This window comes from Cetorhinus maximus, chromosome 5, assembly GCF_964194155.1.
Source record: "Cetorhinus maximus chromosome 5, sCetMax3.hap1.1, whole genome shotgun sequence".
Classification (NCBI taxonomy): Eukaryota; Metazoa; Chordata; class Chondrichthyes; order Lamniformes; family Cetorhinidae; genus Cetorhinus; species Cetorhinus maximus.
In genome coordinates, this window is record NC_135883.1 from 147,067,765 (window position 1) to 147,095,432 (window position 27,668).

Consider the following 27,668-nt stretch of genomic DNA (forward strand, 5'->3'; position numbering starts at 1 on the left):
CATCTACAAGGCACAAGTCAGGAGTGTGATGGAATACTCGTCACTTGCCTAGAATGATTGCAGCTCTTGGATAATATCACCACCTTGAACACCTCTTTGTTCCTTTGTCTGTGACATCTTTTGATTATCTGCTCCTATCACTGCTTGCTTGTCCCTACAACCCCCCCCCCCCCCCCCCCCCCACTCCCCCCTCCCCCCCTCTCTCTCTCTCCTTAAACCAGCTTATATTTCACCCCTCTCCTAATTTTACTCAGTTCTGTTGAAGGGTCATGAGGCCTCGAAACGTCAACTCTTTTCTTCTCCGCCGATGCTGCCAGACCTGCTGAGTTTTTCCAGGTTATTCTGACTTGAAACTATATCGCCCTATCTTTGCTGTCGCTGGGCCAAAATCCTGGCACTCCTTCCCTAATACCACTGTGGGTGTACCTAGACCACACAAACTACAGAGAACCACTTTCTCAAGGACAATATTGGGGATAGACAATAAATACATTGTGTGAAAGAGAATTTCCCTAATTGGAATAGCAAGCTGGAGCGCTTTCTCTTAACAAAATAAACCATTTCAGGTTCATGCTTAGCAGAAAAAGATTCTTTGCCATCTTCGTGAAGGTTCTACTTGACACTATATAGCTGTTAACAGTTTGGAATCCTTGTCATAAAACAGAATATGCTAGAGCATGCTCACGATATTAAACCATTTTTTTAAACTGATATTGATATATCTGTTACATATTCTATATTTATTTAGATATCCAGAATTTTGCAATCTTTGTTTTTCTCTTCATCTCTCATTATTAACTTGTCTTTGTTGTTGATATTTCTCTGAGTGAATGTTGGTAACCAATGTCAGCCAATGAGTTGGAGGCACTTATGGTTTTAAAAATAGTCTCCAAACACATGACTGAAGCCACAGCAGAGTCCTAAAAACAGCATTCTCCAGCGAAACCTATTCTCCAAAAAAATGCAGTGAGTGGAGAATAGTTACACAGTGCAAGTTATGTGCGTCTGATTAATCCCATTCACTTATAGCAGCAATCGACAGGGAAGTTACCCAATCGTCTCAACAGCAAGAATTACTTATATTCATATGGTGCCTTTAATGTAGTAAAATATTACTTCGCAGGAACATTAGCAACTTTGAAGCTCCAGATTTCCATTCCGGTCAGGACATTATATGCAGCCATTTTTTAAAAATGCAGTCACCAGGCTACTACACCAGCTTTGATGAAATATTTTGCTAATCTTTCACTCCTGTCTCCGTGTTTTTTAATTAGCCGGAGGCAGTTTGGACCTAAAGACAAAGAAGAAGTAAAAATCATTGAGCACCAGACCCAGTACCTTCGTCTGATGCCTCACCTCGCTGCCTCACTCGCACTGACTTTTACAAGCAGGTAGGAAACTTGTTTCATTTCCTGTCGTCTTTGTATGCCTGCAAAACAAAAGCAAGATGTTTTAAAACACTATGGATGCTGAGCTGCATTAGCGATGAATGAGTGCTTCACAAACTTCTCTGTCAGAGAAATATTAACATACTGATGAAGACCCCTTTTTAGGTGTGACCACCATTCCAAGGCTACCTGCAGCAAATGTTGACTCAGTCTCAGGAATTCCTGCAAATGTTGACTGTATTCCTGGGGTCCCCTATTAATACAGGGGTGCACACAGCAACCCCCTTACAAATATTGGCACGCTCCCAAGATCATACCTGCAAATGATGATGTGTCTACAGGCTCCTCTTGCAAACATTGACAGTCTCTTCCTGTGCTCATATGATCTTTAAAAAATAGGAGCAAGAGTAGGCCCTTTGAGCCTGCTCCACCATTCAGTTAGGTCAAGGCTGATCTGATTGTGGCCTTAACTCTAATTACCCGCCTACTTCCCATAATCCTTGTCGATCAAAAATCTGTTTCTATTCAATGACCCAGCCTCCACTACTGGAGAATTCCAAAGACCCCTGAGAGGGGAAATTCCTCCACATTTGTAAATGGGACACCCCTTATTTTGAAGCGGTGCCCCCAAGTTCTAGATTCCCTCACAATAGGAAACATCCTCCCAGCATCTACTCAGTCAAGCCCCCTCAGAATCTTATGTTTCGATAAGATCCTTGCTCATTCTTCTAAACTCCAATGAGTATCGGCCCAACCTGCTCAATGTTTCCTCATAAGATAACCTCATCATTCCAGAAATAAGCCTAGTGAACCTTCTCTGAACTGCTTCGAATGCAAGCGTATCCCTCCTTAAGTAAGGAGACCAAAACTGTACACAGTACTCTAGATGTGTGGTCTCACCAATGCCCTGTACAGTTGCAGCAAGAATTCCCTACTTTTATACCCCCTTGTAATAAGGGCCAACATTCCTATTCAATACTCATGGAGAACACTTACAAATTTAACACACACTCAGGGCACTCTCAAAATATGGACACACTTCTGGGGCCCCCCTTGCCCAAGTGTTAGCAGTTAAGGCTAGAAACTGCGAAAATAATAAGACAGAATTAAAGACACCCTATCCGAATGTACGCATTACTCACAACAAGGTAGATGAATTAACGGCACAAATAGACGTAAACAGATATGACCTGATTGTCATTGCAGAGATGTGGCTGCTGGGTGACCAAGGCTGGGAACTGAAAGTTCAAGGGTATTCGGTATTTAGGAAGGATGGGCAAAAAGGAAAAGGAGGTGATGTCGCACTGTTAATAAAGGATGGGATCAGTACATTAGTTGAGAGAGGATCTTAGATTGCAAGATCAAGATGTAGAATCAGTTTGGGTGGAGCTAAGGAACAGGAAGAGGCAGCAAACTTTGGTAGGAGTTGCTTATAGGCCACCAGATAGTAGTGGTAATGTAGGGCATGGTATAAATCAGGAAATTAGAGATGCATGTAACGAGGGTAATACAATAATCATGGGGAACTTCAATCTACACATAGACCGTATAAACCTAATTAGCACTAATGCTGAGAAGGGCGAATTCCTGGAATGTATGCGCGATGGTTTTCTAGAACAGTATGTTGCGAAACCAACTAGAGAATGGACTGATTTAGATCTTGGCCCATAACTTCTGGTGGAGTGGAAACTGAGTCAGATTGCCACTCCACTCGTAGTTCCTTACTTGGAAATCCAGCCGCTCCTATCTCGCATGGCCTTCTGACTCAGGCCAGGTAAGATCTGTGTAGCGCAACGGGTTCCCACAGCCTTCTGTCCAGCGCTGCAGCATCGGAGGTAAGAAGGACAAGCCCTTAGTGAGAGAGAATGGGGGGTAGTTGGGGGAGTCCTGTGGGCCCATTGGGGGCTGGAGGGTGCTGGGGAAGGTGGGGTAGTTGGGGCAGTCTTGTGGGCCCATGGGGCATCGGTGGGCGGGGTGGGGAGGGGTGCATGGGGAATGGGTCAGTGCTAAAGTTACCTAGAAGCTAGAAGCGGCTTTAATTCTTTTTCTGGGTAACCATTACTGTAACATAGTCAAAACCATCTGAAGTTTGCGATTTAAATCGAAGTGTCGGATAGTTCCCAGTGCAAGGCAATTGCCCATCGGAATTTTGAGTTTCCCGGGCAATTGCCATGCAATCCTTACCTAGGAACTTCCAGGGTGTTTCTCCAGTGCATCTTTGGGGTACCCCCCGATACACTGCCCTGGAGCTCAGAAGTTATGGGCCCTAGTATTATGCAATGAGAATGGGCTAATTAATAATCTCGGTGGAAATGAGCCTTTAAGGAAGAGTGACTATAATGTGATGGAATTTTACATGAAGTTTGAATGTGATGTAGTTCAATCCGAAACTAAGATCTTGAATCTAAACAAAGGAAACTTTGAAAGGTCTTGAGAGGCAGGTTGACTCAGATGGACTGAGGAACTACATTAATAGGCATGATGGTAGACAGGCAATGGCTAGCATTTAATCATTTAATTTATTCATTCACGGGACGTGGGCTTCGCTGGCTGGGCCAGCATTTATTGCCCATCCCTAGTTGCCCTTGAGTAGGTGGTGGTGAGCTGCCTTCTTGAACCGCTGCAGTCCATGTGGTGTAGGTACGCCCACAGTGCTGTTAGGAAGGGAGGTCCAGGATTTTGACCCAGCGACAGTGAAGGAACGGCAATATATTTCCAAGCCAGGATGCTGAGTGACTTGGAGGGGAACTTCCAGGTGGTGAAGTTCCAATCTGCTGTCCTTGTCCTTCTAGATGGTAGTGGTCGTGGGTTTGGAAGGTGCTGTTGAAGGAACCTTGGTGAATTTCTGCAGTGCATCTTGTAGATGGTACACACTACTGCTACTATGTGTCGGTGGGAGAGGGAGTGAATGTTTGTCGATATGGTGCCAATCAAGTGGGCTGCTTTTTCCTGGACGGTGTCCAGCTTCTTGAGTGTTGTGGGAGCTGCAGTCATCCAGGCAAGTGGGGAGTATTCCATCACACTCCTGACTTATGCCTTGTAGATGGTGGACAGGCTTTGGGGAGTGAGGAAGTGAGTTACTTGTCGCACGATTCCTAGCCTCTGACCTGCTCTTGTAGCCAGAGTATTTATATGGCTAGTCCAGTTCAGTTTCTGGTCAATGGTAACCCCTAGCATTTTGATAATGGGGGATTCAGCAATGGCAATGCCATTGAACATCAATAGGAAATGGTTATATTCTGTTTTCTTGGAGATGGTCATTGCCTGACCCTTGTATGTCGCAAATGTCACTTGCTAAGCCTGAATGTTGTCCAAGTCTTGCTGCATATGAACATGAACTACTTCAGTATCTGAGGAGTTGCGAATGGTACTGAACATTGTGGAATCAACTGCAATATGGGGGATTCTGTGATGGTAATGCCATTGAACATCAAGGGGCAATCGTTGGATTCTCTCTTGTTGGAGATGGTCATTGCCTGACACTTGTGTGATGCGAATGTTACTTGCCACTTGTCAGCCCAAGCCTGGATATCGTCCAGGTCTTGCTGCATTAATACATGACTTGCAACAAATTTACATTCCTTAAAGACACAGCAAGCCAGCAAGAAAATGATCCAACCATGGCTAACAAGAGAAGTTAAATATGCTAGTAGATCAAAGGAAGAGGCTTATAAACTTGCCAGAAAAAAGTTGTAAGCCTGAGGATTGGGAGCATTTTAAAATTCAGCAAAGGAGAACCAAAAAATTGATAAAGAAATAGAAAATAGATTATGAAAGTAAACTAGCGAGGAACATTTGGCTGAATTTTACGGTCCTTTTGCAGCATGGGCGGGGCCATAAAATGTGGCGAGTCGTTCAAAAGTCCATTGACTTCGGCGGGACCGTAAAATCCCGTTGGCATAAAACTCCACCCATAAAAACGGACTGCAAAAGCTGCTATAGGTATGTAAAAAAGAAAAGGTTAGTAAAGACAAATGTCGACCAATGACAGGCAGAGAATGGAGAATTTATATTAGATAATAAGGAAATGGTTGAGAAACTAAACAAACGCTTTGGACGGAATTGGCTAGTCCTGTTAGCAGCAGGTATGATGGCGGGCGGGGGGGATGGGGGGGTACAATTAGTGAAGGGCAGAAATCGGTTTCACGCTGGCGTGAAAGCACAGCAGGATCATCCGATGGTACCTACCATGACGGAACGTGAATCCTGCTGAAGGCCGGCGTGAACATGATTTGCATCCCGGCCATATGATGCAAAGTAAGGCCCAGTTGTAATCGTCCCCCCACACCTGATTTACCGTTACATCGGCAAGAGCAGTGGACAAGTGTGACGTGTGGAAGGTGGGACTCCTTGCTCAGAGCGCGGACATCCGAGGAGAAGATGATGCTGGAGCCTTGATCGGAAGATGTGGAATCCATATGGGTGGAGGTAAGAAATAACAAGGGGAAGAAGACACTGGTGGAAGTAGTCTGTAGGCCCCCTAACAGTAGCTATGCTATCGGACGGAAAATAAATCAGGAAATAATGAGGGCTTGTAAAAGAGGCAATATATTAATCATGGGTGACATTAATCTCCATGTAGATTTGGAAAATCAAATTGGCAGAGGTAGCCACGAGCAAGAATTCATAGAGTGTATTCGGAACAATTTCCTAGAACAATATTTTGTGGATCCAACCAGGGATCAGGCTCTTTTGGATCTGATAATGTGTAATGAGGCAGGTTTAATAAATGATCTCAGAGTAAAAGATCCCCTAGGAAACAATGACCATTGGCATTAGCATTAAGTTTGAGAGTGAGAAATTTAGTTTGGAAACAACCATATTAAGTTTAAATAAGGGTAATTACAAAAGAAAGGGGGCAGAGTTGGCTGGTGTGGACTGGTAAAGGAGTTTAGCAGAAAAGATGGTTGATGAACAATGGCAGACATTTAAGGAAATACTTCATGACTCATAACAAAGATATATCCCAGTGAAGAAGAAGGATTGTAGGAAGGGGATAAACCAACCATGGTTAACCAAGGAAGTTAAGGATAGTATCAAAGTGAAAGAAAAACATACAACGTGTCAAAGATTAGTGGTAAACCAGAGGATTGGGAAAGTTTTAAAAACCAACAGAAGATGACAAAAAAAATGAAGAAAAAATAAACTTTGAGGGTAAGCTAGCAAGTAATATAAAAATGGACAGTAAGAGCTCCTTTAAATATATAAAAAGCAAGAGAGAGGCCAAAGTCAATATAGGCGCCTTAGAGAATGGGGCTGGGGAAATAATAATGGGAAATCAGGAAATGGCAGAGGAGTTGAATAAATAATTTGCATCAGTCTTCACAGTAGAAGACACCAATAGTATACCAAAAATACTAAATAATCATGGGGTAAAAGGGGGGAGGAAATAAATACACTAACTATCACTAGAGAACAAGTACCAGGGAAACTAATGGGGTGAAAGGCCAATAAGTCACCTGGACCTGATGGGTTGCACCCTAGGATATTAAAGGAAATAGCTGCAGAGATAGTGGATGCACTGGTGGTAATCTTCCAAGAATCCTTAGATTCTGGAAAAGTCCCAGAGGATTGGAAAACTGGCATTGAAATACCCTTATTCAAAAGGGAGGGAGACAAAAAACATAACTATAGGCCAGTTAGCTTAACATCTGTTATTGGGAAAATGTTGGAGTCTATTATAAAGGATGTAATAGCAGAGCATTTAGAAATGCGTAATCTAATCAAGCAGAGTCAGCATGGCTTCATGAAGGGGAAATCATGCCTGACAAATTTATTAGAATTCTTTGAGGAGGTAACAAGCAGGATAGATAAAGAGGAACTGGTAGATGTTTGGATTTCCAAAAGGCATTCGATAAGATACCACACATTAGGCTACTTAGTAAGATAAGAGCCATGCTGTTGGGGGTAGTGTATTAGCATAGATAGAGGACTGGCTAACTAATAGAAGACAGAGAGTTGGGATGTGGGGGGGCATTTTCAGGATGGCAACCTGTAACTGGTGGAGTGCCACAGGGATCAGTGCTGGGGCCACAATTATTTACAAAAGATATTAATGACTTGGATGAGGGAAGCGAATGAACTCTTGCCAAGTTTGCGGATGACACAAAAATATGTGGGAAGGCAAGCGGTGAGGATGACAAAAAGAGTCTGCAGAGGGATATAGACAGATTAAGTGAGGGGCCAAAAACATGGCAGATGGAATATAATGTGGGAAAATGTGAGGTTATGCACTTTGGCAGGAAGAATAGAGGAGCTGAATATTATTTAATTGGAGAAAGACTGCAGAAAGCTGCAGCATAGAGGGATTTGGGGGTCCTCGTGCAAGAATCCCAAAAAGCTAACATGCAAGTTCAGGTAATAGGGAGAGCAAGTGAAATATTGGCCTTTATTTCAAAGAGAATGGAGCATAAAAATAGGGAAATCTTGCTAAAACTATACAAGGCACTAGTTAGACCACACCTAGAATACTGTGAACAGTTTTGGTCCCCTTATCTAAGGAAAGTTATACTGCCATTGGAGGCAGTCCAGAGAAGGTTCACTAGGTTGATCCTGGGGATGGAGATGTTGAGTTGGTTTGGCCTGTACTCATTGGAGTTTAGAAGAATGAGAAACATTATTGAAACATCTAAGATTCTTGGAGGGCTTGACAGGGTAAATGCTGAGAGGTTGTTTCCCTTTGTGGGAGAGTCTAGGACCAGAGGGCAAATGGGCACCCATTCAAAACAGAGATGAGGAGGAATTTCTTCTCTCAGAGGGTAGTCAATCTGTGGAATTCTTTACCGCAGAGGGCTATAGACGCTGAGTCATTAAGTATATTCAAGGCTGAGATAGTCAGATTTTTAATCAGTAAGGGAATTGAGGGTTATGGGGACAAGGCAGGAAAGTGGAGTTGAGGATTATCAGATCAGCCATGATTGAATGTCGGAGCAGACTCAATAGGCCGAATGACCTACTTCTGCTCCTATGTCGTATAGTCTTATGCTCTACAGCTACCGAACCCTGGAGGAACACATGGGCATATTGGGTAGATTCTCAGGAACATGGCTCCGCTGCAAAGCAGCTCACGGAAGATGGGAGGTCTCTGTTGATGCTACGAGTCTGGTCCTGTCTTGGCCATGGGCTGCTACAGATGATCGGTGAGTGGGAGGCGTTGGAGGGGGGAGGAGAGTAAAGTCCAGTTGTGACTGGGAGAGGAAGGTGTACCAAGGGCGTGGGAGAGGACGGTGTACCGGGGAAGAGGGTGTAAGAGTGGGAAGAGGGTGTAACGGAGGGGAATGTAGCAAGTGGGGAGGTAGATGTAAAGGCGGAGGAAGGTGTAAGGGAGGGAGTTTGGAGGGGGGAAGGTGTCCGGGGGAAGGAGGGAATTTGGAGTTGGGGGGCAGTGTCCGTGAAGTTAGAGTGCAGGAGGGAGTAAGGGGGCATTACCAGAAACATGCAACGGAGGGGTCTGTGGAGTCAATGACTGACTCCTGGGGAGTGAACTGACGGTGGGTGCGATAGGAGGGGATGGTGAGTGTGAGAGGGGGCAGAGGAAGCTGGCAGGGTGAGGGTGTGTCGGTAGCAGTAGAAAGGAAGGCGAGGGTGGTTGGTCGGAGGCAGACACGGACCCTGGAGGTGGGAAGGAGGAAGCTGGGGAGGTCAATGTGGATGGCGGTGGGATTCTCAGGAAGATAGGGAATGTGCACGTTCACCTGGACATCCTGGAAAAACAAGGGTTCGGGTTGGTAGATGATGATGGGAGGTGGAAGGTGATGCCGGGTCAGTCGACAGTGATGGGGGAAAGGAAATGGGTGACTGGGGGAAGGGGAAAGGACGGGGGAGTTAACAGTATACTTCACTACTACATCGGTTGTCGAAATCAAAAGTGAGCGGAGCCTCGTGTTGGACGGGCACAGATGCTGCATGGGAGTGCAGTCAATAGGGCAGCGGAGATGTAGGTCAGCTCAGATGGAGAACTGAAAGATAGCCCCAGCAGGCAGCAGTGAAAATGCTCAGGACAGTAAGATGAGTGTGATGGAGGAAGGATCCACGTGCGTGGGAGAGTGCTTGCACGAGGCTCCGAAAGGCCCTGCCCCACACACACTTCTCCAGAATCTCTCATGGTCCGGCTGCATGCAGCTGAACAGATAGTGAGGGAGGGGAAGCGGTGGGGGGGTGGGGGAGCGGGTGGTGGAGGGGAAGGGGGGTGGGTGGTGGAGGGGATGGAGGGGGAGACTCTTGAAGCCTATAAATGAAGCTGAAAAACACCATTGCACGTTATTCAGTGAAAGTGAATATATTTTCAGATTATAAAGTGACAACCGCTTGTGATCAGAAATTCTTAACTTTTTTAGGCCTATCACTCCTCCAGCTTGCATGCCACTCTGCCGAGGGCTCCCAACAGCTCAGCATGATGTTCCACCACCACCTGTTTACTTTCCACTATAAGCTGGAAGGCTAAATCCAGAGGCTCGTCATCTGACTCAGACCTCACAGCTGCCTCTTATCCAGCAGTCCTCCGAGGGCCGGGGAGTTCGGCTGAAACTGTCTCCTCCTGCTGTGGACACCTGGCCATGTGGTGACCACCAGACTGTGAACCTGCGCCTGTTCTACATCTAGGTCCCATCAAGGTGTGTGTCTCTGTGCCGGCGGTGGGGGGTGTGGGGAAGCGCTCTGATGGTTCTTCCAGGCAGCTTACTTCCTGCTCGTCAATGGAAGAGATGTCCTCTTGGCTGGAGGTGAGGACCTGAATGGAACTGAGGAACTGTCTGGCTGAGGGTGTGGGTTGCTTGGCAGAGCTCCCTGTGATGCAAAGTAGAGATAATTAATGCATGGCAGCAGAGTTAAAAGCAGAAGAGAGAGCATTCACAGTTGCGTTTAGAGAGGGATGATGTGGTGAAGGATCCTCACATGGGTGTTTACCGCTGACTTTACCATCACTGCAGGCACAGTCCACGTCCTCACTAGCCAGTGCAATAGCACGCTCCTCAAAGTGAGTGAGGGCCTAATGTGGGCCAGTCCATCCCTGGCCTGGGACGTCTCCCTGCTGTTGTAAGCCAGCTTCTCCTGCATGAAAACAGATGGAGAGAGTGTGAGCAGGACACATGGCACTGTGTAGAATTTTTGTGTGGTGAGCGGAGCCAAGGACAGGACGAGGACGTGAGCTCGAGAGGATATGAGCCTGATGGATTTGTGAGGGTGCATGTGAGAGTTAGTGGTGTTGTCCGTTGAGGTGGGAGATGCCTGTGGATACGTGATGGGTTTGTGAGTGTGTGAGTTGAGAGTGATGAGGTGGTTGACTTACTTTCGCGGAATAGTTGAGAGCATTCGTCCTCTTCCTGCACTGGATGGCTGTCCTCCTTTGTGCTCCGGTGGTGCTGACCGCTGCTGCCACCGCCTCCCAGGCTGGATTGGTGACTCTGGTGGACCTCCTGTGGCCAGAGCAGGGGTAGAGGAAATCACGACGGCCTTCCACTGCATCCAGCAAGCGCCCCAGATGGGGCGTCACTAAATTTGGGAGCTGCCATCTACTTTGCTTTTGAGGCCATCTGTCACTTGGAGCAGACCTGGTCTAAAGACTTGAAGCAGGCTTGCACTCTGGTGTGATTTAAATATGGCGCCTGGAACGAGGAAGCGCTGAGGTCCCGCGTGGTGGGCAAATCCAAGCCCGCCCGCCAGCGAGCTGGCATGTGTCCCCGTGAATGTATAATTAATGAGGCAGGGCGCACCGGGAATCAGATGACATGGTGTGAAAAGCCGCCATTGCGGCCAGCGGATACAACACCCTTTTTCCAGCCCACTACCGCACTTAGTGCAAACCTGGGACGCTTCCATCCACACTTTCAGGCAGTATATTGCACATCACAACAATTCGCCTCATGGAAAACAATTCTCCTCCTCACTCCTCTGATTCTTTTGCCAATTAGTTTAAATCTGTGTACTCTGGTTATTGACCCGACTGCCAGTGGAAACAGTTCCTCTTTATTTACTCAATCAAAAGCCCCTCATGATTTTAAATATTATCTAATCTTCCCTTTAACCCTCCCTGCTCTAAAAACAACCTCAGTTTGTTGAACCCAGCTGCATAAATGAAGTTGCTCAAGCCTGGTGCCATTCTGGTAAACCTCTGCACATGTTTTCTATCTCAAAAATGTGGAAGTGTTACCATAGCTTATCTTTTATCTTGATGAATTAGCATCAACTACTCATTTTTTAAATTTGTTCATGGGATGTGGGCGCCGCTGGCTAGGCCAGCATTTATTGCGCATCCCTAATTGCCTTTGGGAAGGTGGTAATGTGCCACCTTCTTGAACCGCTGCAGTCCATGTTGCGTAGATGCACCCACAGTGCAGTTAGAGAGGGAGTTCCAGGATTTTGACCCAGTGACAGTGAAGAAACGGCGATATATTTCCAAGCCAGGATGGCTTGGAGAGGGACCTCCAGGCGGTGGATGTTCCCATGTGCCTGCTGTCCTTGTCCTTCTAGATGTAGCCGTCGTAGGTTTGGAAGGTGCTGCATTGTTAACTTGCCAGTGGCCGATAAATTCAAAAACTGACCCATGGAGGTCCAAGGATCCCATATTTTCATGGGTTTCATGATTTGCTGTTAGCTTTAGCCAGACCTCTCTGTGCTACCCCTTGATTGTGCGAAACTTGTTCTGCACACTCAGAATAAAAGTCACTCTCTGAAGATAGAATAAGACTCTTTTGTTTTGCCAAATGTTATGCTAAATGAACTAAACTCGGTTGTCCACAGATCTTGCAATTATTGTGTATTTTTCATGTATGAAACTGGCTGCAATATCTGGATGAGCGCAGGCTTTACACATTTTCACATAAACTACAGTTTTTGAAGATCTTCATGAGTCACCTGCTTCAGGACGTCTGCCTAGGCTCCCCTGGAGCTGACAGTGGGAATAGAGGTGAAATAACAGTCTACTGACAGTTATTTCTGCCCCACCATCCTGTCCCTCCCCTCTCTCTAGGCTACATTTTGGAGCTTCCAACCTAACAGCAGCACACAGGCTGCACAGGTTTGGAGAAGATGATCCTCAGCAGCAGCACATCTGAAATGTAAAATTCAGCAAAGCAGGAAAGATCAAATCTACCTTGCACCTCCTGCAGACCGCCGGCTCTCCTCAGCGTTATGGTGTAATTCATCCCCTGCCCTGTTGGTGGAAACCTCCTCACCGCCTCCCCAGCGTGTCTGTGTAGCCACCAGCACCCCTCCCCCTCCGCCCCCATTGCCCTCACCCCCCCCCCCCCCCCCTCATCAATATACCTCATGTTGGACATCTGGACATCCTGGAGAGTCATCAGTTGTTTGGGGCTTTAGGGTTAATAGTTGAAATTCTTTGTATCTTGGAGTGGCAGGTTTGCCTAGCTTTGAAGTGTCAAGGAATGCATAGCTTGTCTTCTGATAGACAAAGTGCTTGTGTAAGGCAAAATTAAAAGTAATGACGTCAACCACTAGTGTTAAATTGTAACTTTAGGGGCTAGGGTAAGAAACGTTGCAGATGTATCCATTAGCTCTACTATAGAAAGATAATGGACCACAAAGTGTGTTCTTCAAAGAGGTGAAGAACAGTTACATCAGGAGGCCATGTTTGAGTGGAATAGCTTTGGAGTAAACAACAGCAACTCTGTACATTTATGGACTGTCTTCAAAGAATTGGGGAATGGATACGTCATGAAGCCTTATCCGTGACATGTACCTTTGTCGCAAAAATGGAGGATAAAGAATTATGATTTTCAGTAGTTCTACCGAGAACCCAAAAGATAGAACTTGAAGCTGAAGAGCCATTCTCACCTGGCCTGGGTTAATCCCTCGTCTTCAGGACATAAAGGGCTGAATTTCATGGGGCCTGCAGCAGCGGGATGGAAGGGGGAGCCGGGGTGGGAACATGAAAAATCAGGAGGGAGGGCTGGGGGTTTGGAGTGGCCGCCACTATCCCATCGCCATGGCATTTTACCGGCAGTGGAGAAGATGGGCAATGGCCCTCCCACCCAGAGGCCCATCATCAGGGCCACAGCCTCAACAAAATCCAGCCCATAATGTTTGTTCCATATACTGCACTGTCAATTGTCTTGTGCTCACTCAAGACATATTGTTTTGAACCGTGAAAGAGAGGACGGTATGTACTCATTGCTCCCCTGTCCTGTTGGTTACCTTCCCTTCCTGATTAGATTTGTCTTGTTCTTTTTGTGGGTAGAATATGTATATGGGCTGTGGTCCACATTGCTGGGCAGATGGTAGTGTCATAATTGTGTCCTGGAACAGCTTGGCTGGTGAAGAGGTTAGCTCTGGGGCACGGGTCTTCTCTACCACTGGGAATAGATCAGTGTAAAAACACTTAAGACTGTGAATACTGACCCCAGCAAGTATCTGCTTAAGCAGCTTTTTAATCCTCTGTTCCTAACATTGAAAACTGATAGACAGGAGAAGTCCAGTTGGTCCACCGAGTGGACCTATACCGTCATGTTGTAACTAAACATCATGATCTCTGTGCCCTCCTGTCTCTCCATGCACCCCAATAGTAGTTGGCCATTGTCCACACAGGGCCATAGGTGTCTCTCTCCATTAGAGAGAGAGCCAAACGGTTTTATACAGATTCGGAGCACCCAGTCCGCAAGCGTGGGACACGATGAGGAGGCAGGCCTCCATGAACTACCACCAACAACCAACCTGTTGGGAGAGGCAAATAAAAAAAGCAGATTTAACAAAACCATGTGCCAATGGTTTAGTTTATATTGCCCCTCCATGTTTTTCCTACCAAATTGAAACACTTCATGTTTCTCCGCATTAAACTTCATGTGCCACCTGTCTGCCCATTCTACCAATTTGTCTATGTCCATTTGAAGTTCTACACTATCCTCCTCAAAGTTCACAATGCTTCCAAGTTTCATATCATCCGAAAATTGTGCCTTGTACACCAAAGTCTAGGTCATTAATATATATCAGGAAGAGCAAGGGTCCCAAAACCATCCCCTGGGGAACTCTACTACAAAACTTACTCCAGTCAGAAAAATGTCCATTAACCACTACTGTCTGTGTCCTTGCACTCAGGCAACTTCATATCCATGTTGCTATTGCCTCTTTTATTCCATGTGCTATAATTTTGCTCACAAGTCTCTTGTGTGATACTGTATCAAATGCCTTTTGGAATTCTTTATACACCACATCAACAGCTTTGCCCTCATCAACCCTCTGTTACCTCTTCAGAAAAGTCCAGCAACTTAATTAAACATGATTTTCCCTTGACAACTCCATGTTGACTTTCCTTAATTAACCTGCATGTGTCCGTTTGACCATTGATTTTGTCCCAAATTATTGTTTCAAGAAGTTTCCCCATCACCGAAATAGCAATGTCCTTAGTACTTTTGTGCATGTTCAGTATTTTCAGAACTTATTGTGTAAGGACCCTCCCAAACTACGTGCTTAAAGTGAGCTGCCAGAGTTTAAAAAGAAGCCATGTAAAATTCAGTAAATTACAGGAAACAAATGTTCTTCTTCAATTTCTTCTTTTACTTTCTAGAAATGAATAAAGTAGTTACCAGAACGGCTATTAATACTTCCTACTGCCGCAGTAAACACCATAATATGGTTCCTCAAAATATTATTAAAAATTGTTGAATGAAAATATTTCATGTAGAAAGGGGCAATACTTCTCCGAGGATGTTGTCCTTTATGTTTGATTCCCTTCTTTCTCTGATGTTTCTTTTTTCTCTGATGTTTCATTTCTCCATTGCCACTTATCTCCTCTAGGATATCAACTTTCAGGTGCTGTCTGGCCTGCTATATAATTCCAGCATTTTAACTTCAGTGTCAGTTTGTACGAGCATGAAAGTTTAGGGAAGCTGTTCATTTGCTTAGTACACAAATGTATTCAAATAGCTGCGGTGTTTTACCAGTGCCATGGATGTTCTCCCAACATGCATATTCTTGCAATCAATAAGCAAACAATACTCGGGGCCACTATCTAGATTTAGCATGAGGGCATAAAGGTTTCCCTCCTTCAGGAATTTGCATGCTTAATTGTGTACATGGAAAAATTGCATGTAAACGGGCTTTATATTTGCGTAGGTGTGTGTAGCTGTATGCTTTCATATACTATATTTAAACCTGTGTTTAAGAGTTAAGTGACAGCAATGTAATTTATTCAAAGTTTCTGGAATTCACAATTTTGACACAGCAGTACACTACAGGAGATTTTCTTAACAAATGCTCCACATGCAATTTGGATTTCCAACTCTCCTGACTGTCCTGGAGTTTCCAGGAATTGAAGATTAATCTCCAGGATACTGCTGTGAACAATCCAGGAGAAAAATAAAAGTAAAGTAAAATTGTGATTTTCTTTTTATTTTCTTTTAGCACTTTTTTTATTAGTTTAAAAATGGCAGATATAAAGGTAATTTCACTCACAACGGTGGTTAAACCAAATGCGTAACGAAGGGTCTATTCCCTTTCCAGTCAGTGTGGGAAGGTAGTGCATGGGTCAATGGCAGGAGTGCGAGAGCCGATTGGTTTGTGTCAGGACAAAATGTGATGGAATCTCCAGGAAAATACCCAACCAAAGTTGGTGACTCTTAAGTGCAATGTTGTGATGTACTATCTATAAATTGCATTTCTGTAGTTGTAGAATAGTTTGGACTTATCAGGTTGAGGAATCATGCTCAAGACAAAGAGCCTTACATATCATGAGTGATGTAGCTAACAAATGCTGATTGTAGTGTTCGTGGATTGGGGTGTCAGCAATGAAAGGTATTTGAACCTTGAAAGTAGCTGAGATGAGATGTGGTAGAGTCATATCAGGTATTCAGTGGCGCAGAAAGGGTAAACCCAAAGAACTGCTTCATTGGAGACCTTAATGTAGCACGGGTTAAAACTGATGGAAAGTGAATTTAAGGCTGATGTCAGGAAGTTCTTCACACAAAGATCATCATATATAATAGATTTCTGAGTGGGATAGTGGAGACAAAAAGCTTGGATTCACTTGGGTCAATTCAGGCACTTGGGTGAATGTGAAATATCCCATGGCGCTACTGGAAGAAGAACAGGGGAGTTCTATTCGGTGGCCTGACCATTATTTGTACTTCACCCAACATCAGAAACAGATTATCTGGCCATTATCTCATTTTCTATTTCTGGGACCTTGCCATGCACAAATTGGCCATTGTATTTCCTACGTTAAAACAGTGACTACACTTCTAAAGTGCCTTAATGTGGATGTCCTGAAGTCTTGAAATGCACTATATAAATGAAAATTTTTGCTAAATTAAGCCTGTATTCATCCTCAGTCTTATGAAGTAAATTGATTTAAAGGTCAAACCGAGTTTGGTACAGGACAGATGGAATTTAACATAGAGAAGTGTGAAGTGATTCATTTTGGTAGGAAGAATGAGGTGAAACAATATAAACCGAAGGATACAATTTTAAAAGGAACACAGGAAAAGAAAGATCTAGGGTCTTTGAGGATGGTAAGACAAACTGAGAAGGTTGTTTTAAAAAAAAATGGCTTTATCAAAGGAGGAATACTGTACAAAAACAAGGGTACTTAACATTTATAAAACACTGGTTAGGCCCCGTCTCAAGTACTGTGCCCAGTTCTGGGCACCATGCTTTAGGCAGGGTGTCAAGGCCTTAGAGGGGATTCAGTGGAGATTTAGAAGAATGGTACCAGAGATGAAAGACTTGAGATACCATGAAAGACAAGAGAAACTGAGGCTGTTCTCCTTGGAGCAGATATAGTTAAGAGATTTAACAGAGATATTTAAAACCATAAAGGGTTTTACTAGGGAGATAATTGTTTGTAGTGGCAGGAGAACCGGTAACCAGAGGACACAGATTTAAGATAATTGGCAAAAGAAGAGATGAGATGAAAGCAAAAAAAAATTCACACTGAGTTTTTAGGATTTGGAATGCAGTGCCTGTTGAAGAAGATCCAATAATAACTTTGAGCAGGGAATTGGATAAATACTTGAAGTGGAATGGGATTAATTGGATTACTCTTTCACAGAGCTGGCAAAGGCATGAAGGGCTGAATGACAGAGTCATCAGTGATGCCAGTATTTTAGTGTATTATCTGAGGGAATGTTATTTCGTGATATCTCCAAAAGCCATCACTTTTCCACACTATGTACACATTAATACTAATTGTCAGCATTAAGAGGAGTTGAGAGAGGATCAGTGTTCACTCCTTTCGCTACATTACACTGTCATCAAATATTATGGTTTAAAATGGGATTGATAAATATTAATAAACACATAACAGATGATAAAAATGAAAATAAATTCCAGAATCAGAATATTTGAAGCAGAGACAGAAAATTTTGGAATCACTAAGGAATTCAGTCAGTTTCAGGTTTGGACCCTTGGTAAGAACTGGAGAATATTACTGATGAATGTACACATGCACACATGTATAAATGCACACGTATGCACATGCACACATGTATAAATGCACACAAGCATACACACAAATGCACACACGCACACGTATAAATGCACATACACATGCACACACACGTATAAATGCACATACACATGCACACACACATGTATAAATGCACACTCATGCACACACACACGCTGGGTGGAAATAAAAGCATGAAAAGCTACCTGGAGCACTTGGGCAGCTTTTCGAAAAGTCTTGCTAAGCGCTACTTCTGTTGAACTCTAGAGGAGACAGATTTTCAGCTGTATCGCTCAGCGTGAATATAAGGCTGTGTGAGGAAAACATTTTCCTTCACAGAGCACACCTTGGAGATCCTACTGGAGGAGGTGTGGTAAAAGAGAGAGTGAATTGAAGCAGAGCGCCACTCTCCTGTGAGGATAGGTTACACATTGCACAGAAGAATCTGGCAGAGTGAGTGGCCACACTCTGAGAGATTTGGCAGCGAGAATGATCACACTTTGGGAGCAGCTGGCAGAGAGAGGAATCACCTGCTGTGGGGTAAATACCATTGTCCCAGTGTCTAATGAACTCGGGAAAGTGAGCCCATTCTCTCTTCCAGCTTTGCTACCGCCCTCCCCCTCATCCCCACCCCCCACCCCACCCAACCCCGCAAGGTCTCCCTACTGGAGTGTGATCATTCTCCCTTCCAGATCCCCCCAGAGTGTGTTCACTATCAACATCCTAGGGGTTATCATTGACCAGAAACTGAACTGGACTAGCCATATAAATACTGTGGCTACAAGAGCAAGTCAGAAATTCAGAATCCTGCGGTGAGTAACTCACCTCCTGACTCCCCAAAGCCTGTCCATTGTTTTGAAGGCACAAGTCAGGAGTGTGATGGAATATTCTCCACTTACCTGGATGAATACAGCTCCAACAACACTCAAGAAGCTTGACACTATCCAGGACAAAGCAGCCTGTTTGATTGACACCCCATCCACAAACATTCACTCCCTCCACCACCAATGCACAGTGGCAGCAGTATGTACCATCTACCTGATGCAAGGTAGGAACTCACCAAAGCTTCTTAGACAACACCTTCCAAACCCACGACCACTACCATCTAGAAGGATAAGGGAGCAGACACATGGGAACATCACCAGTTGGAAGTTCCCCTCCAAGCCACTCACCATCCAGACTTGGAAATATATCGCTGTTTCTTCACTGTCACTGATCAAAATCCTGGAACTCCCTCCCTAACAGCACTGTTGGTGTACCTACACCACATGGACTGCAGTGGTTCAAGAAGGCAGCTCACCACCACCTCCTCAAGGGCAATTAGGGATGGGAAATAAAACTCTGGCATAGCCAGTGACACCCACATTCCATGAATGAATGAAGAAAACAAACTCACTCTGCCAACTCCCCCGAGTGTGATCACTTGCTCTGCTAACTCCCCCGTGAGTCTGATCATTTGCTGTTCCTGATCCCCCCAGGATGAGATCACTCGCTCTTCCAGATCCCCCCAGAGTGAGATCAGGAATGTGTGCCAGCTTACTCCAGAGGGGATCTGGCGAAGAGAATGTCTACACTCTTGGGGTTGGGGGAAGGGGGCGAAGGTGGCAGAGCAAAGGATTATATTCTGGGGAAGTAGGTTGAATAATCATATTCTGGGATGTGGTGGGGAGCGCTCACAGCTGGTAGAGAAAATGGGCTCACTTTCTCGAGTCCACTAGACATAAGGACAGTGATATTTAGCCAATAGTATGGATCGTTGCTAGATGGAAGTGAGAGTCTGAGGTGGAGCTATAACTAATGCGATGCAAAAACCTTGTTGGCCTCATCTTTATCAACCTACCTGTCGTAGATGCATTTGTATATGATATTATTTTGGAGGGACCACCACATAGTCCTTGTGAAAACCATGTCCCGTCTTCAAACTGAGAACACCCTCCATTGCGTTGTCTGGCACTTACCACTGTGCTAAATGGGATATATTCAGATCAGATCTAGCAGCTCAAAACTGGCCATTCATGAGGCTCTGTGGGCCTTCGGTAGCAGCAGAATTGTATTCAAGTACAATCTTTAACCTCCCTTGTTTGTTACCATCAAGCCAAGGAGTCAAACCTAGTTCAAGGAGCAGTATCAGGTGTGCCTAAGAATGGGGTGCCAGCCTGCTGAAGCAACACAGGCCTATATGCATTCTAAACACCAGAAGTAGCATGCCATAGACAGACCTAAGAAATCCCACAAGCAACACTATGGCCAATTAAATAACTAATGGGAACAGGTGGCTCCATGAACATCCCCAATGATGGCAGTGCCCAGCTCGTGAGTGCAAAAGACAAGGCTGAAACATTTGGAACCATCTTCAACCAGAAGGTCCGAGTGGATGTTCCCTCTTGGCCTCCTGAGGTTTCCTTAAGCCAGTTTATTTCACTCAACATGGTATAAAGAAATAGCTGAACGCACAGAATACAGTACAGACAACATCCATGCTGTATTACTGAAGACTTCTACTCCTCAACCAGCCACGCCTCTAGTCAAGCTGTTTCAGTACAGCTACAACACTGGTATTCATCTGCCAAAGTGGAAAATTGCCCAAGTATGTCATATACAAAATAATGCAGGACAAAATCCAATCCAGTTAATTTGACTAGGTGTGGCACGAGGGAACCCTAGTAAAATTAAAGTCAATGGGAATCAGGTTCATACCTGGCATAAAGAAAGATGGTTGTGATTGTTGGAAGCCAGTCATCTCATCCCCGGGACATAACAGCAGGAGTTTCTCAGGGCAATGTTTTAGGCCCAACTGTTACAGCTGCTTCATCAATGGCCTTCCCCCTAACAGGGCCTGCTGCATCTGAAGCAGCCCATGTCCAAATGCAGCAAGACCTGGACAGTATCCAGGCTTGGGCTGACAAGTGTCAAGTAACATTTGCACCACACAAGTGCCAGGCAATGACCATCTCCAATAAGAGAGAATCTAACCATCGCCCCTTGACATTCAACGGCATTACCATCATTGAATCCCCCACTATCAACACCCTGGGGGGGTTACCATTGACCGGAAACTGAACTGGACTAGCCATATAAATACTGTGGCTACAAAAGCAGGTCAGAGGTTAGGAATCTTGCAACGAGTAACTCACCTCCTGACTCCCCAAAGCCTGCCCACCATTTACAAGGCACAAGTCAGGAGTGTGATGGAATACTCCCCACTTGCCTGGATGAGTGCAGCTCCCACAACACTCAAGAAGCTTGACATCATCCAGAGCGAAGCAGCCCACTTGATTGGCACCACATCCACAAACATTCATCCCCACCGCCACAGACACACAGTGGCAGCAGTGCATGCCATCTACAAGATGCAGTGCAGGAACTCACCAAACTTCCTTAGACAGCACCTTCCAAATCCACAACCACTACCATCTAGAAGGACAAGGGCAGCAGAGACATGGGAACATCGCCATCTGGAAGTTCCCCTCCAAGCCACTCACCATCCTGACTTGGAAATATATCGTTGTTCCTTCACTGTCGCTGGGACAAAATACTGAAACTCCCTCCCTAACAGCACTATGGGTGTACCTACACCACATGGACTGCAGTGGTTCAAGAAGGCAGCTCACCACCACCTTCTTAATTAGTGATGGGCAATAAATGCTGGCCTAGCCAGCGATGCCCACATCCTGTGAATACATTTTTAAAAAAATCAAAAGTGGGGATGCTCACTGATGATTGCAGTGTTCAGTGTTTGCAATTTTTCACATAATGAAGAAGCCCGAGCCTGTATACAGTAAGACCTGGAAAACATTCAGGTTTGGGTTGATAAGTGATAAGTAACATTCATGCCATACAAGTGCCAGGCAATGATCATCTCTTTGGCAATCAATGGCATTACCATTGTTGAATCACCCACCATTGACAGCCTGGAGTCACAGTTGACCAAAACCTAACTGGGACAGTCATATAAATACTGTGGTGACAAGGGCAGGTCAGAGGCCGGGAAGTCTGCACCAAGTAACTCACTTTCTACAAAGCAAAGGAGTACCGGTGCTGGAACTCTGAAAAGAAACAAAAAATGCTGGAACTATTCTGCAGGTTAGGCAGCATCTGTAAAGAGAGAAACAGAGTTAATGTTTCAGGGTTGTCTGATTTCACCTCCTGTCACCCCAAAGCCTTTCCACCATCTACAAGGCACAAATCAGGATATGATGAAATACTCCCCACTTGCCTGGATGAATGGATCTCCAACAACACTCAAGCTCAACTCCATCTAGAAAATTAAGTTCTCTTGATCGCATCCCATTCACCATCGTAAGAGTTCATTCCTTCCCTCACAAGTGTACCATCTGCAGCATGTACTGCAGCAACTCGCCAATGTTTCTTCGACAACACCTCCCAAGTCGAGATCTCTACTGCCTGAAAGCACGGAGTCAGCAAGCAACCAGCTACACAGCATCCTGACTTGGAATGGTATCAATGTTCCCTAGTTATCACTGGGTCAAAAACCTGGGAACTTCCTTTCTAACAGCACTGTGCACGTACCTATACCACATGGACTTCAGCAGGTCAAGGAGGTGACTCAGTACCACCTTCTGAAGAGCAATTAGGCAGCAAAGATAAAAGCAAAGAACTGCGGATGCTGGAAATCCAAAATAAAAACAAAAATACCTGGAAAAACTCGGCAGGCCTGGCAGCATCGGTGGAGAGGAACACAGTTAACGTTTCGAGTCCTCATGACCCTTCAACAGAACTAAGTAAAAATAGAAAAGGGGTGAAATATAAGCTGGTTTAAGGGGGGGGTTGGGACAAGAAGAGCTAGGTAGAGGGCCAGTGATAGGTGGAGATAACCAAAAGATGTCACAGACAAAAGGACAAAGAGGTGTTGAAGGTAATATCACCACCAAATACTGACTTGTCAGCACCCCCATCTCTGTGAATAAATAAATAACAATACTGTCAAACCGATTTTCTGATCTGTTCTTCTCGCCAGGCTTCGTAATTTGACTGGAGCTTATTCAAATAACCTATGTATATTTGAGCCAAATTCACAGTTCTTTGCACGTAAACATATAACATTGTTTTTAAGGACAGTATTGACTGCGCATATTTTTGACTTGTTGAAAATGCACGTGTTGATTTGAGAACAATTGGTGGAATTGTGTGTAAGCTTCATGCTGGGATAATTCTAATTTACAGAACATTATTACTAGTTAAACATCAATGCAGCATAAAGGCTGTGAAAGCTTTCAAATATACATCTGTCTACCTGTCTTGGATTTGCTTGGCTCTGTTGCAGGTATTAGTGTTTTCGCCACAGTTTGATTAACTCGAAGCAGAATTAGTGGGAGAATTTGTCATAAGTGTACTCTTGATTCATTAGAATTTGATACAGTGCCACACAACAGACTTGTGAGGAAAATCATGGAATAAAAGGGACAGTAGCAACCTGGATTCAAAATTGGCTGAAAAATAGGAAGCAGAGAGTAATGGTCAATGGATACTTTTCGGCTGGGGGAAGGTTTGTAGTGGAATTCCCCAGGGGTCGGTATTGGGACCCTTGCTTTTCCTGAAATATATTAATGACCTAGATCTTGGTGTGCAGGGGACAAATTCAAAGTTTGAGGATGATACGAAGCTTGGGAGAGTTGTAAACTATGAGGAGGACAGTGTAGAACTTCAAGAAGACATAGACAAGTTGATGGAGTGGGCAGATAGGTGGCAGATGAAGTTCAATGCGGAGAAGTGTGAGGTGATGCATTTTGGCAGGAAGAACATGGAGAGACAATATAAAATAAGGGGTGAAATTTTGAAGAGGGTGCATGAGCAGAAAGATCTGGGTGTAAATGTGCATAGATCATTGAAGGTTTCAGGACAGGTGGAGAGAGCAGTTAATAAAGCATATAGTATCTGTGCTTTATTAATCGGGCCATAGAGTACAAGAGCAAGGAGATTATGCTGAATTTATAGAAGACACTCGTTAGACCTCAGCTGGAGTATTGTGTACAGTTCTGGGCGCCACATTATAGGAAGGATGTGAACACATGGGAGAGAGTGCAAAAGAGGTTTACAAGAATGGGTCCAGGGATGAGAAACTTCAGTTACAAAGATAGATTGGAGAGGTTGGGACTGTTCTTGGAGAGAAGAAGGCTAAGAGGAGATTTGATAGAGATGTTCAAAATCTTGAGGGGGCTGGACAGAGTAGATAGGGAGAAGCTGTTCCCACGTGTAAAAGGATCAAGAACAAGAGGACACAGGTTTAAAGTGATTTCAAAAGAAGCAAATGTGATGTGAAAAAGATCTTTTTCACACAACGAGTGGTTCGAGTCTGAAATGCATTGCCTGGAAGTGTGGTGGAGGCATTCAGGAGGGCATCAGATGATTATTTGAATAGAAACAATGTACAGGGGTCCAGGGGAAAAGGCAGGGCAATGGCACTAGGTCATAATGCTCATTTGGAGAGCTGGTGCAGACACGATGGGCCGAATGGCCTCCTACGCCGTTAAAATTATGAGATTCTGGAATGAGCTGCCCTGCCTTGTGGTGCAGACAGATGGACGTTGACAAATTAAAGCGATATAATGTAAAGAAAAATAACATGAACGTGGCTTTTGAAATGTTTAACGCTGTTCTCAACTTTTGGTTGGACATTAATTGGAAGGCCTGATTGTGCAGAAAGGTTGCAGTTGTATACCTAGCCAGGACAGCTATTTTACCTGAACATTAGGTGACTTGGGGCTGCATTTAAGAAGCCTAAAGTCTTTTTTGCATCATAGAACTTCTGTGCTACCGGTTTTAAAGTGAAAAGTTTGCTGTTCTGAACAAATGGATAAACTTCGTCAAGTGCCTTTTAGAAGAAAGAACTTTTTGTTTGTATAGCACCTCATCACATCCTCGGGACACCCAAAGCAACTAACAAAACTGAAGGTAAATATAAGAAAGCTTTTACTGTTTTTTTTTAGTTTTTTTCCTTCTTTCATGGGATGTCGGCATCGCTGGCAAGGCCAGCATTTTTTTGCCAATCCCTAATTGCCCTTGAACTGAGCGGCCAGGCCACTACAAAAGGCAGTTAAGAGTCAACCACATTGCTGTGTATCTGGAGTCACATGTAGGCCAGACCGGGTAAGGATGGCAGATTTCCTTCTCCAAAGGGCATTAGTGAACCAGGTTGCCTTTTACAACAATTGGCGATAGCTTCGCGGTCACCATTACTGAGACTAGCTTTCAATTCCAGATTTATTAATTGAATTCAGATTCCACCAGCTGTCATGGTGAGATTTGAACCCATGTCCCTACAGCATTAGCCTGGTCCTCTGGAGTACTAGCCCAGTGACACTACCCCCACGCCGCCATCTCCCCAGTTGGCTATGGGAAGGGATATTGTTGCTGTAACGTTGAAGGTTTTCCATCTTGAACATCTAGTTCCAGCACTGAGCACTTTCCAATGAATGTCAGGTAGAGCACAGTTAAATGCCAAAAAAAAGCCAGAGGACTTCTCCACTGTGTCCTGGCCAATACTTGTCCCTCAACCTACACCCAAAAATGAACTTCTGGTAATTATCACATAGCTGTTTGTGGGAGCTTGCTGTGCACAAATTGGCTGCCATGTTTCCTATATAACAACAGCAGCTGCACTTCAAAGGTACTCCCCGGGCTGTAAAGTGCTTTGGGACACCCTTGGTTTGTGAAAGGTCCTATTTCAATGCAAGTATTTCTCAAATGCGGTCCACTTTATCCCGAATATATACCACTGCGTCAGCCCCAGAAGAAGACCAATGTTGCACCAGAATGGCACTTTCCCATTGCCTACACTAGCTATTTTGTGATATCCCTAAGTGAAATAGTAAATTATTGTCAAGTTAGAGCAGTCTTTTTGATATGGGCTCGGAACAAGATCGGCACTTCACAAAATCATCGCAGGCAGGGCCCTTCTGGCAGCAGACAGGAGATTTAACAACACAAAGTTCTCCGGTATACTTAACTGAAAACTCCTAAATGAATTATTCGCCAGTGCTATTTAGGAGTTTCCTACATCAGTTTTCTTGTTTGAATTTCTAAACAAAAATCTATTGCTATGTTTGATAAATTCCAGCAGGTGGCATCTTTTTAAATATTTGCAGCCAGTCCTTTTAGCAGCAAATATGGATTTCTGTTTTGTGGACTTCCTGCAAAGGATAAACTTCACTTAAGTACTTGCATTTGTGAAGCTTTTAGCCAGTTGAAACCTCCTGTGATACCTCCCTGGTCTGTGCTAAGTCAGCTGACCTCAACTAGTGTATTGGTTTGAAATGCTGTAATTGGACTCTGGGTGGGGTCATGTCAGTGGTGCTAAATATTACTCAGGTATATGCTGTAGTAGGTAGGTGTTCCCACTTACAATCACATGGTGTATTCCCACTGAGTCTTCGTAACCCAGGAACAGGAGTAAGCCTCTTGAGCCTGTTCTGCAATTCAGTTAGATCATGACTGCTCTGTATCTTATTTTGTTATTCATTCTTGGGATTTGGGTAGCACAGGCTAGTCTAGCACTTATTGCCCATACCTAATTACCCTTGAGATGGTGGTGGTGAGTTGCCTCCTTGAGCTGTTGCAGTCTATGTGGTCCATCATGCTACTGGGTGAGGGAGTTCCAGGATTTTGACCCAGCAATGGTGAAGGAAGTGTGATATTTTTCCAGGTCAGGATGGTGTACAATTTGGAGGTGGTGGTGTTCCCAAGTGCCTGGCGCCCTTGTCTTCTAGGTGGTAAAGGCAGTGGATTTGGAGGTGCTGCCATCTGTTACATACCTTCATTCTGTAACCCTTGATACCCTTTTTAAAAAATTATCAATTTCCGTTTTGAAATGTTCAATTAATCCCCAGGCTCAATACTTCTTCGGGGGAGTGAATTCCAGATTTCCACTACTCTTTGCGTGAAGCAGTGCTTTCTGGCATCATCCCTGAATGACCTACCTCTAATTTGAAGGTTATGTCCCCTTGTTCAGAACTCCCCGCCAGAGGAAATAGTTTCTCTCCTTATCTACTCTATCACCCTTTAATTATAGTCAAAGCTTCAATTAGATAATCCCTTCTGTATTTCAGGGAGTGCAAACCTAATCTGCGCAGGACAGGTGATGTGTCAAGGCTGCAACATGTGGGAGCTCCTGGATAACATTCTGATCCAGGGCAAACAAGTCTGCAGTAAATGTTTCTGGCTTGAGGAACTTCGGCTCAGAGCCATTGAGTTGGAGGTTGAGCTGCAGACTCTGCGATACATCGTTTGGGAGGGGTTGAGGGGTGGGGGGGTGGGGGGGTGGGGTGGGGGTGGGGGAGAGAGAGGAGTTACCTGGATGCTTTATATCAGGAAGCAGTCACACCATTTAGGATAGGGTCTTCTGATTTGGTCAGTGGCCAGGGACAGGAGGGTGTGATTATGTATAAGGCAGGTAAGGAGTCCCAGAGGGCAGGAATGCAGTTGTTTGAGCCTCTGCAAATGTCCAGCAGGTTTGAGGATCTCTCAGCTTGTTTAGGTGAGAGTGGGGGCAGCAGGGGGGGATGAGCAAACTGACCATGGCACCATGGTACAGGAAGCCATCTAAGTGGGGGAGCAAAAAGAATTATAGTGATAGTAGGGGATAGTATAATAAGGGCGATTGACACTGCTCTCTGTAGCAAAGAGTGAGAGTCCAGACGGCTCTGTTGCCTGCCCGATACCAGGTTTCGGGACATTCGCTCCGGCTGGAGAGGAACTTGCAGTGGGAGGGGGGAGGATCCAGTAGTCATGGTCCATGTAGGTACCAATGACATAGGCAGGAAGGAGGCTCTGCATAGTCAGTATGACGAGCTAAGCACCAAATTAAGAAGCAGAACCTCAAAGGTAATAATTTCTGGATTATTAGCTGAGCCATGTGCAAATTGGCATAG

General features: G+C 44.8%; 1 protein-coding gene across 2 annotated transcripts in view; it reads left to right on the top strand.

Annotated features, from left to right (window-relative positions):
* acoxl (acyl-CoA oxidase-like) overlaps window positions 1-27,668 on the top strand; it is a 418,282-nt gene that overhangs the window by 158,703 nt on the left and 231,911 nt on the right. For both annotated transcript variants that reach the window (XM_078542642.1, XM_078542643.1), the window contains one exon: window positions 1,275-1,391. In XM_078542642.1, the coding sequence (XP_078398768.1) occupies window positions 1,275-1,391 (117 nt within the window). The remainder of the gene's footprint in view (window positions 1-1,274; window positions 1,392-27,668) is intronic.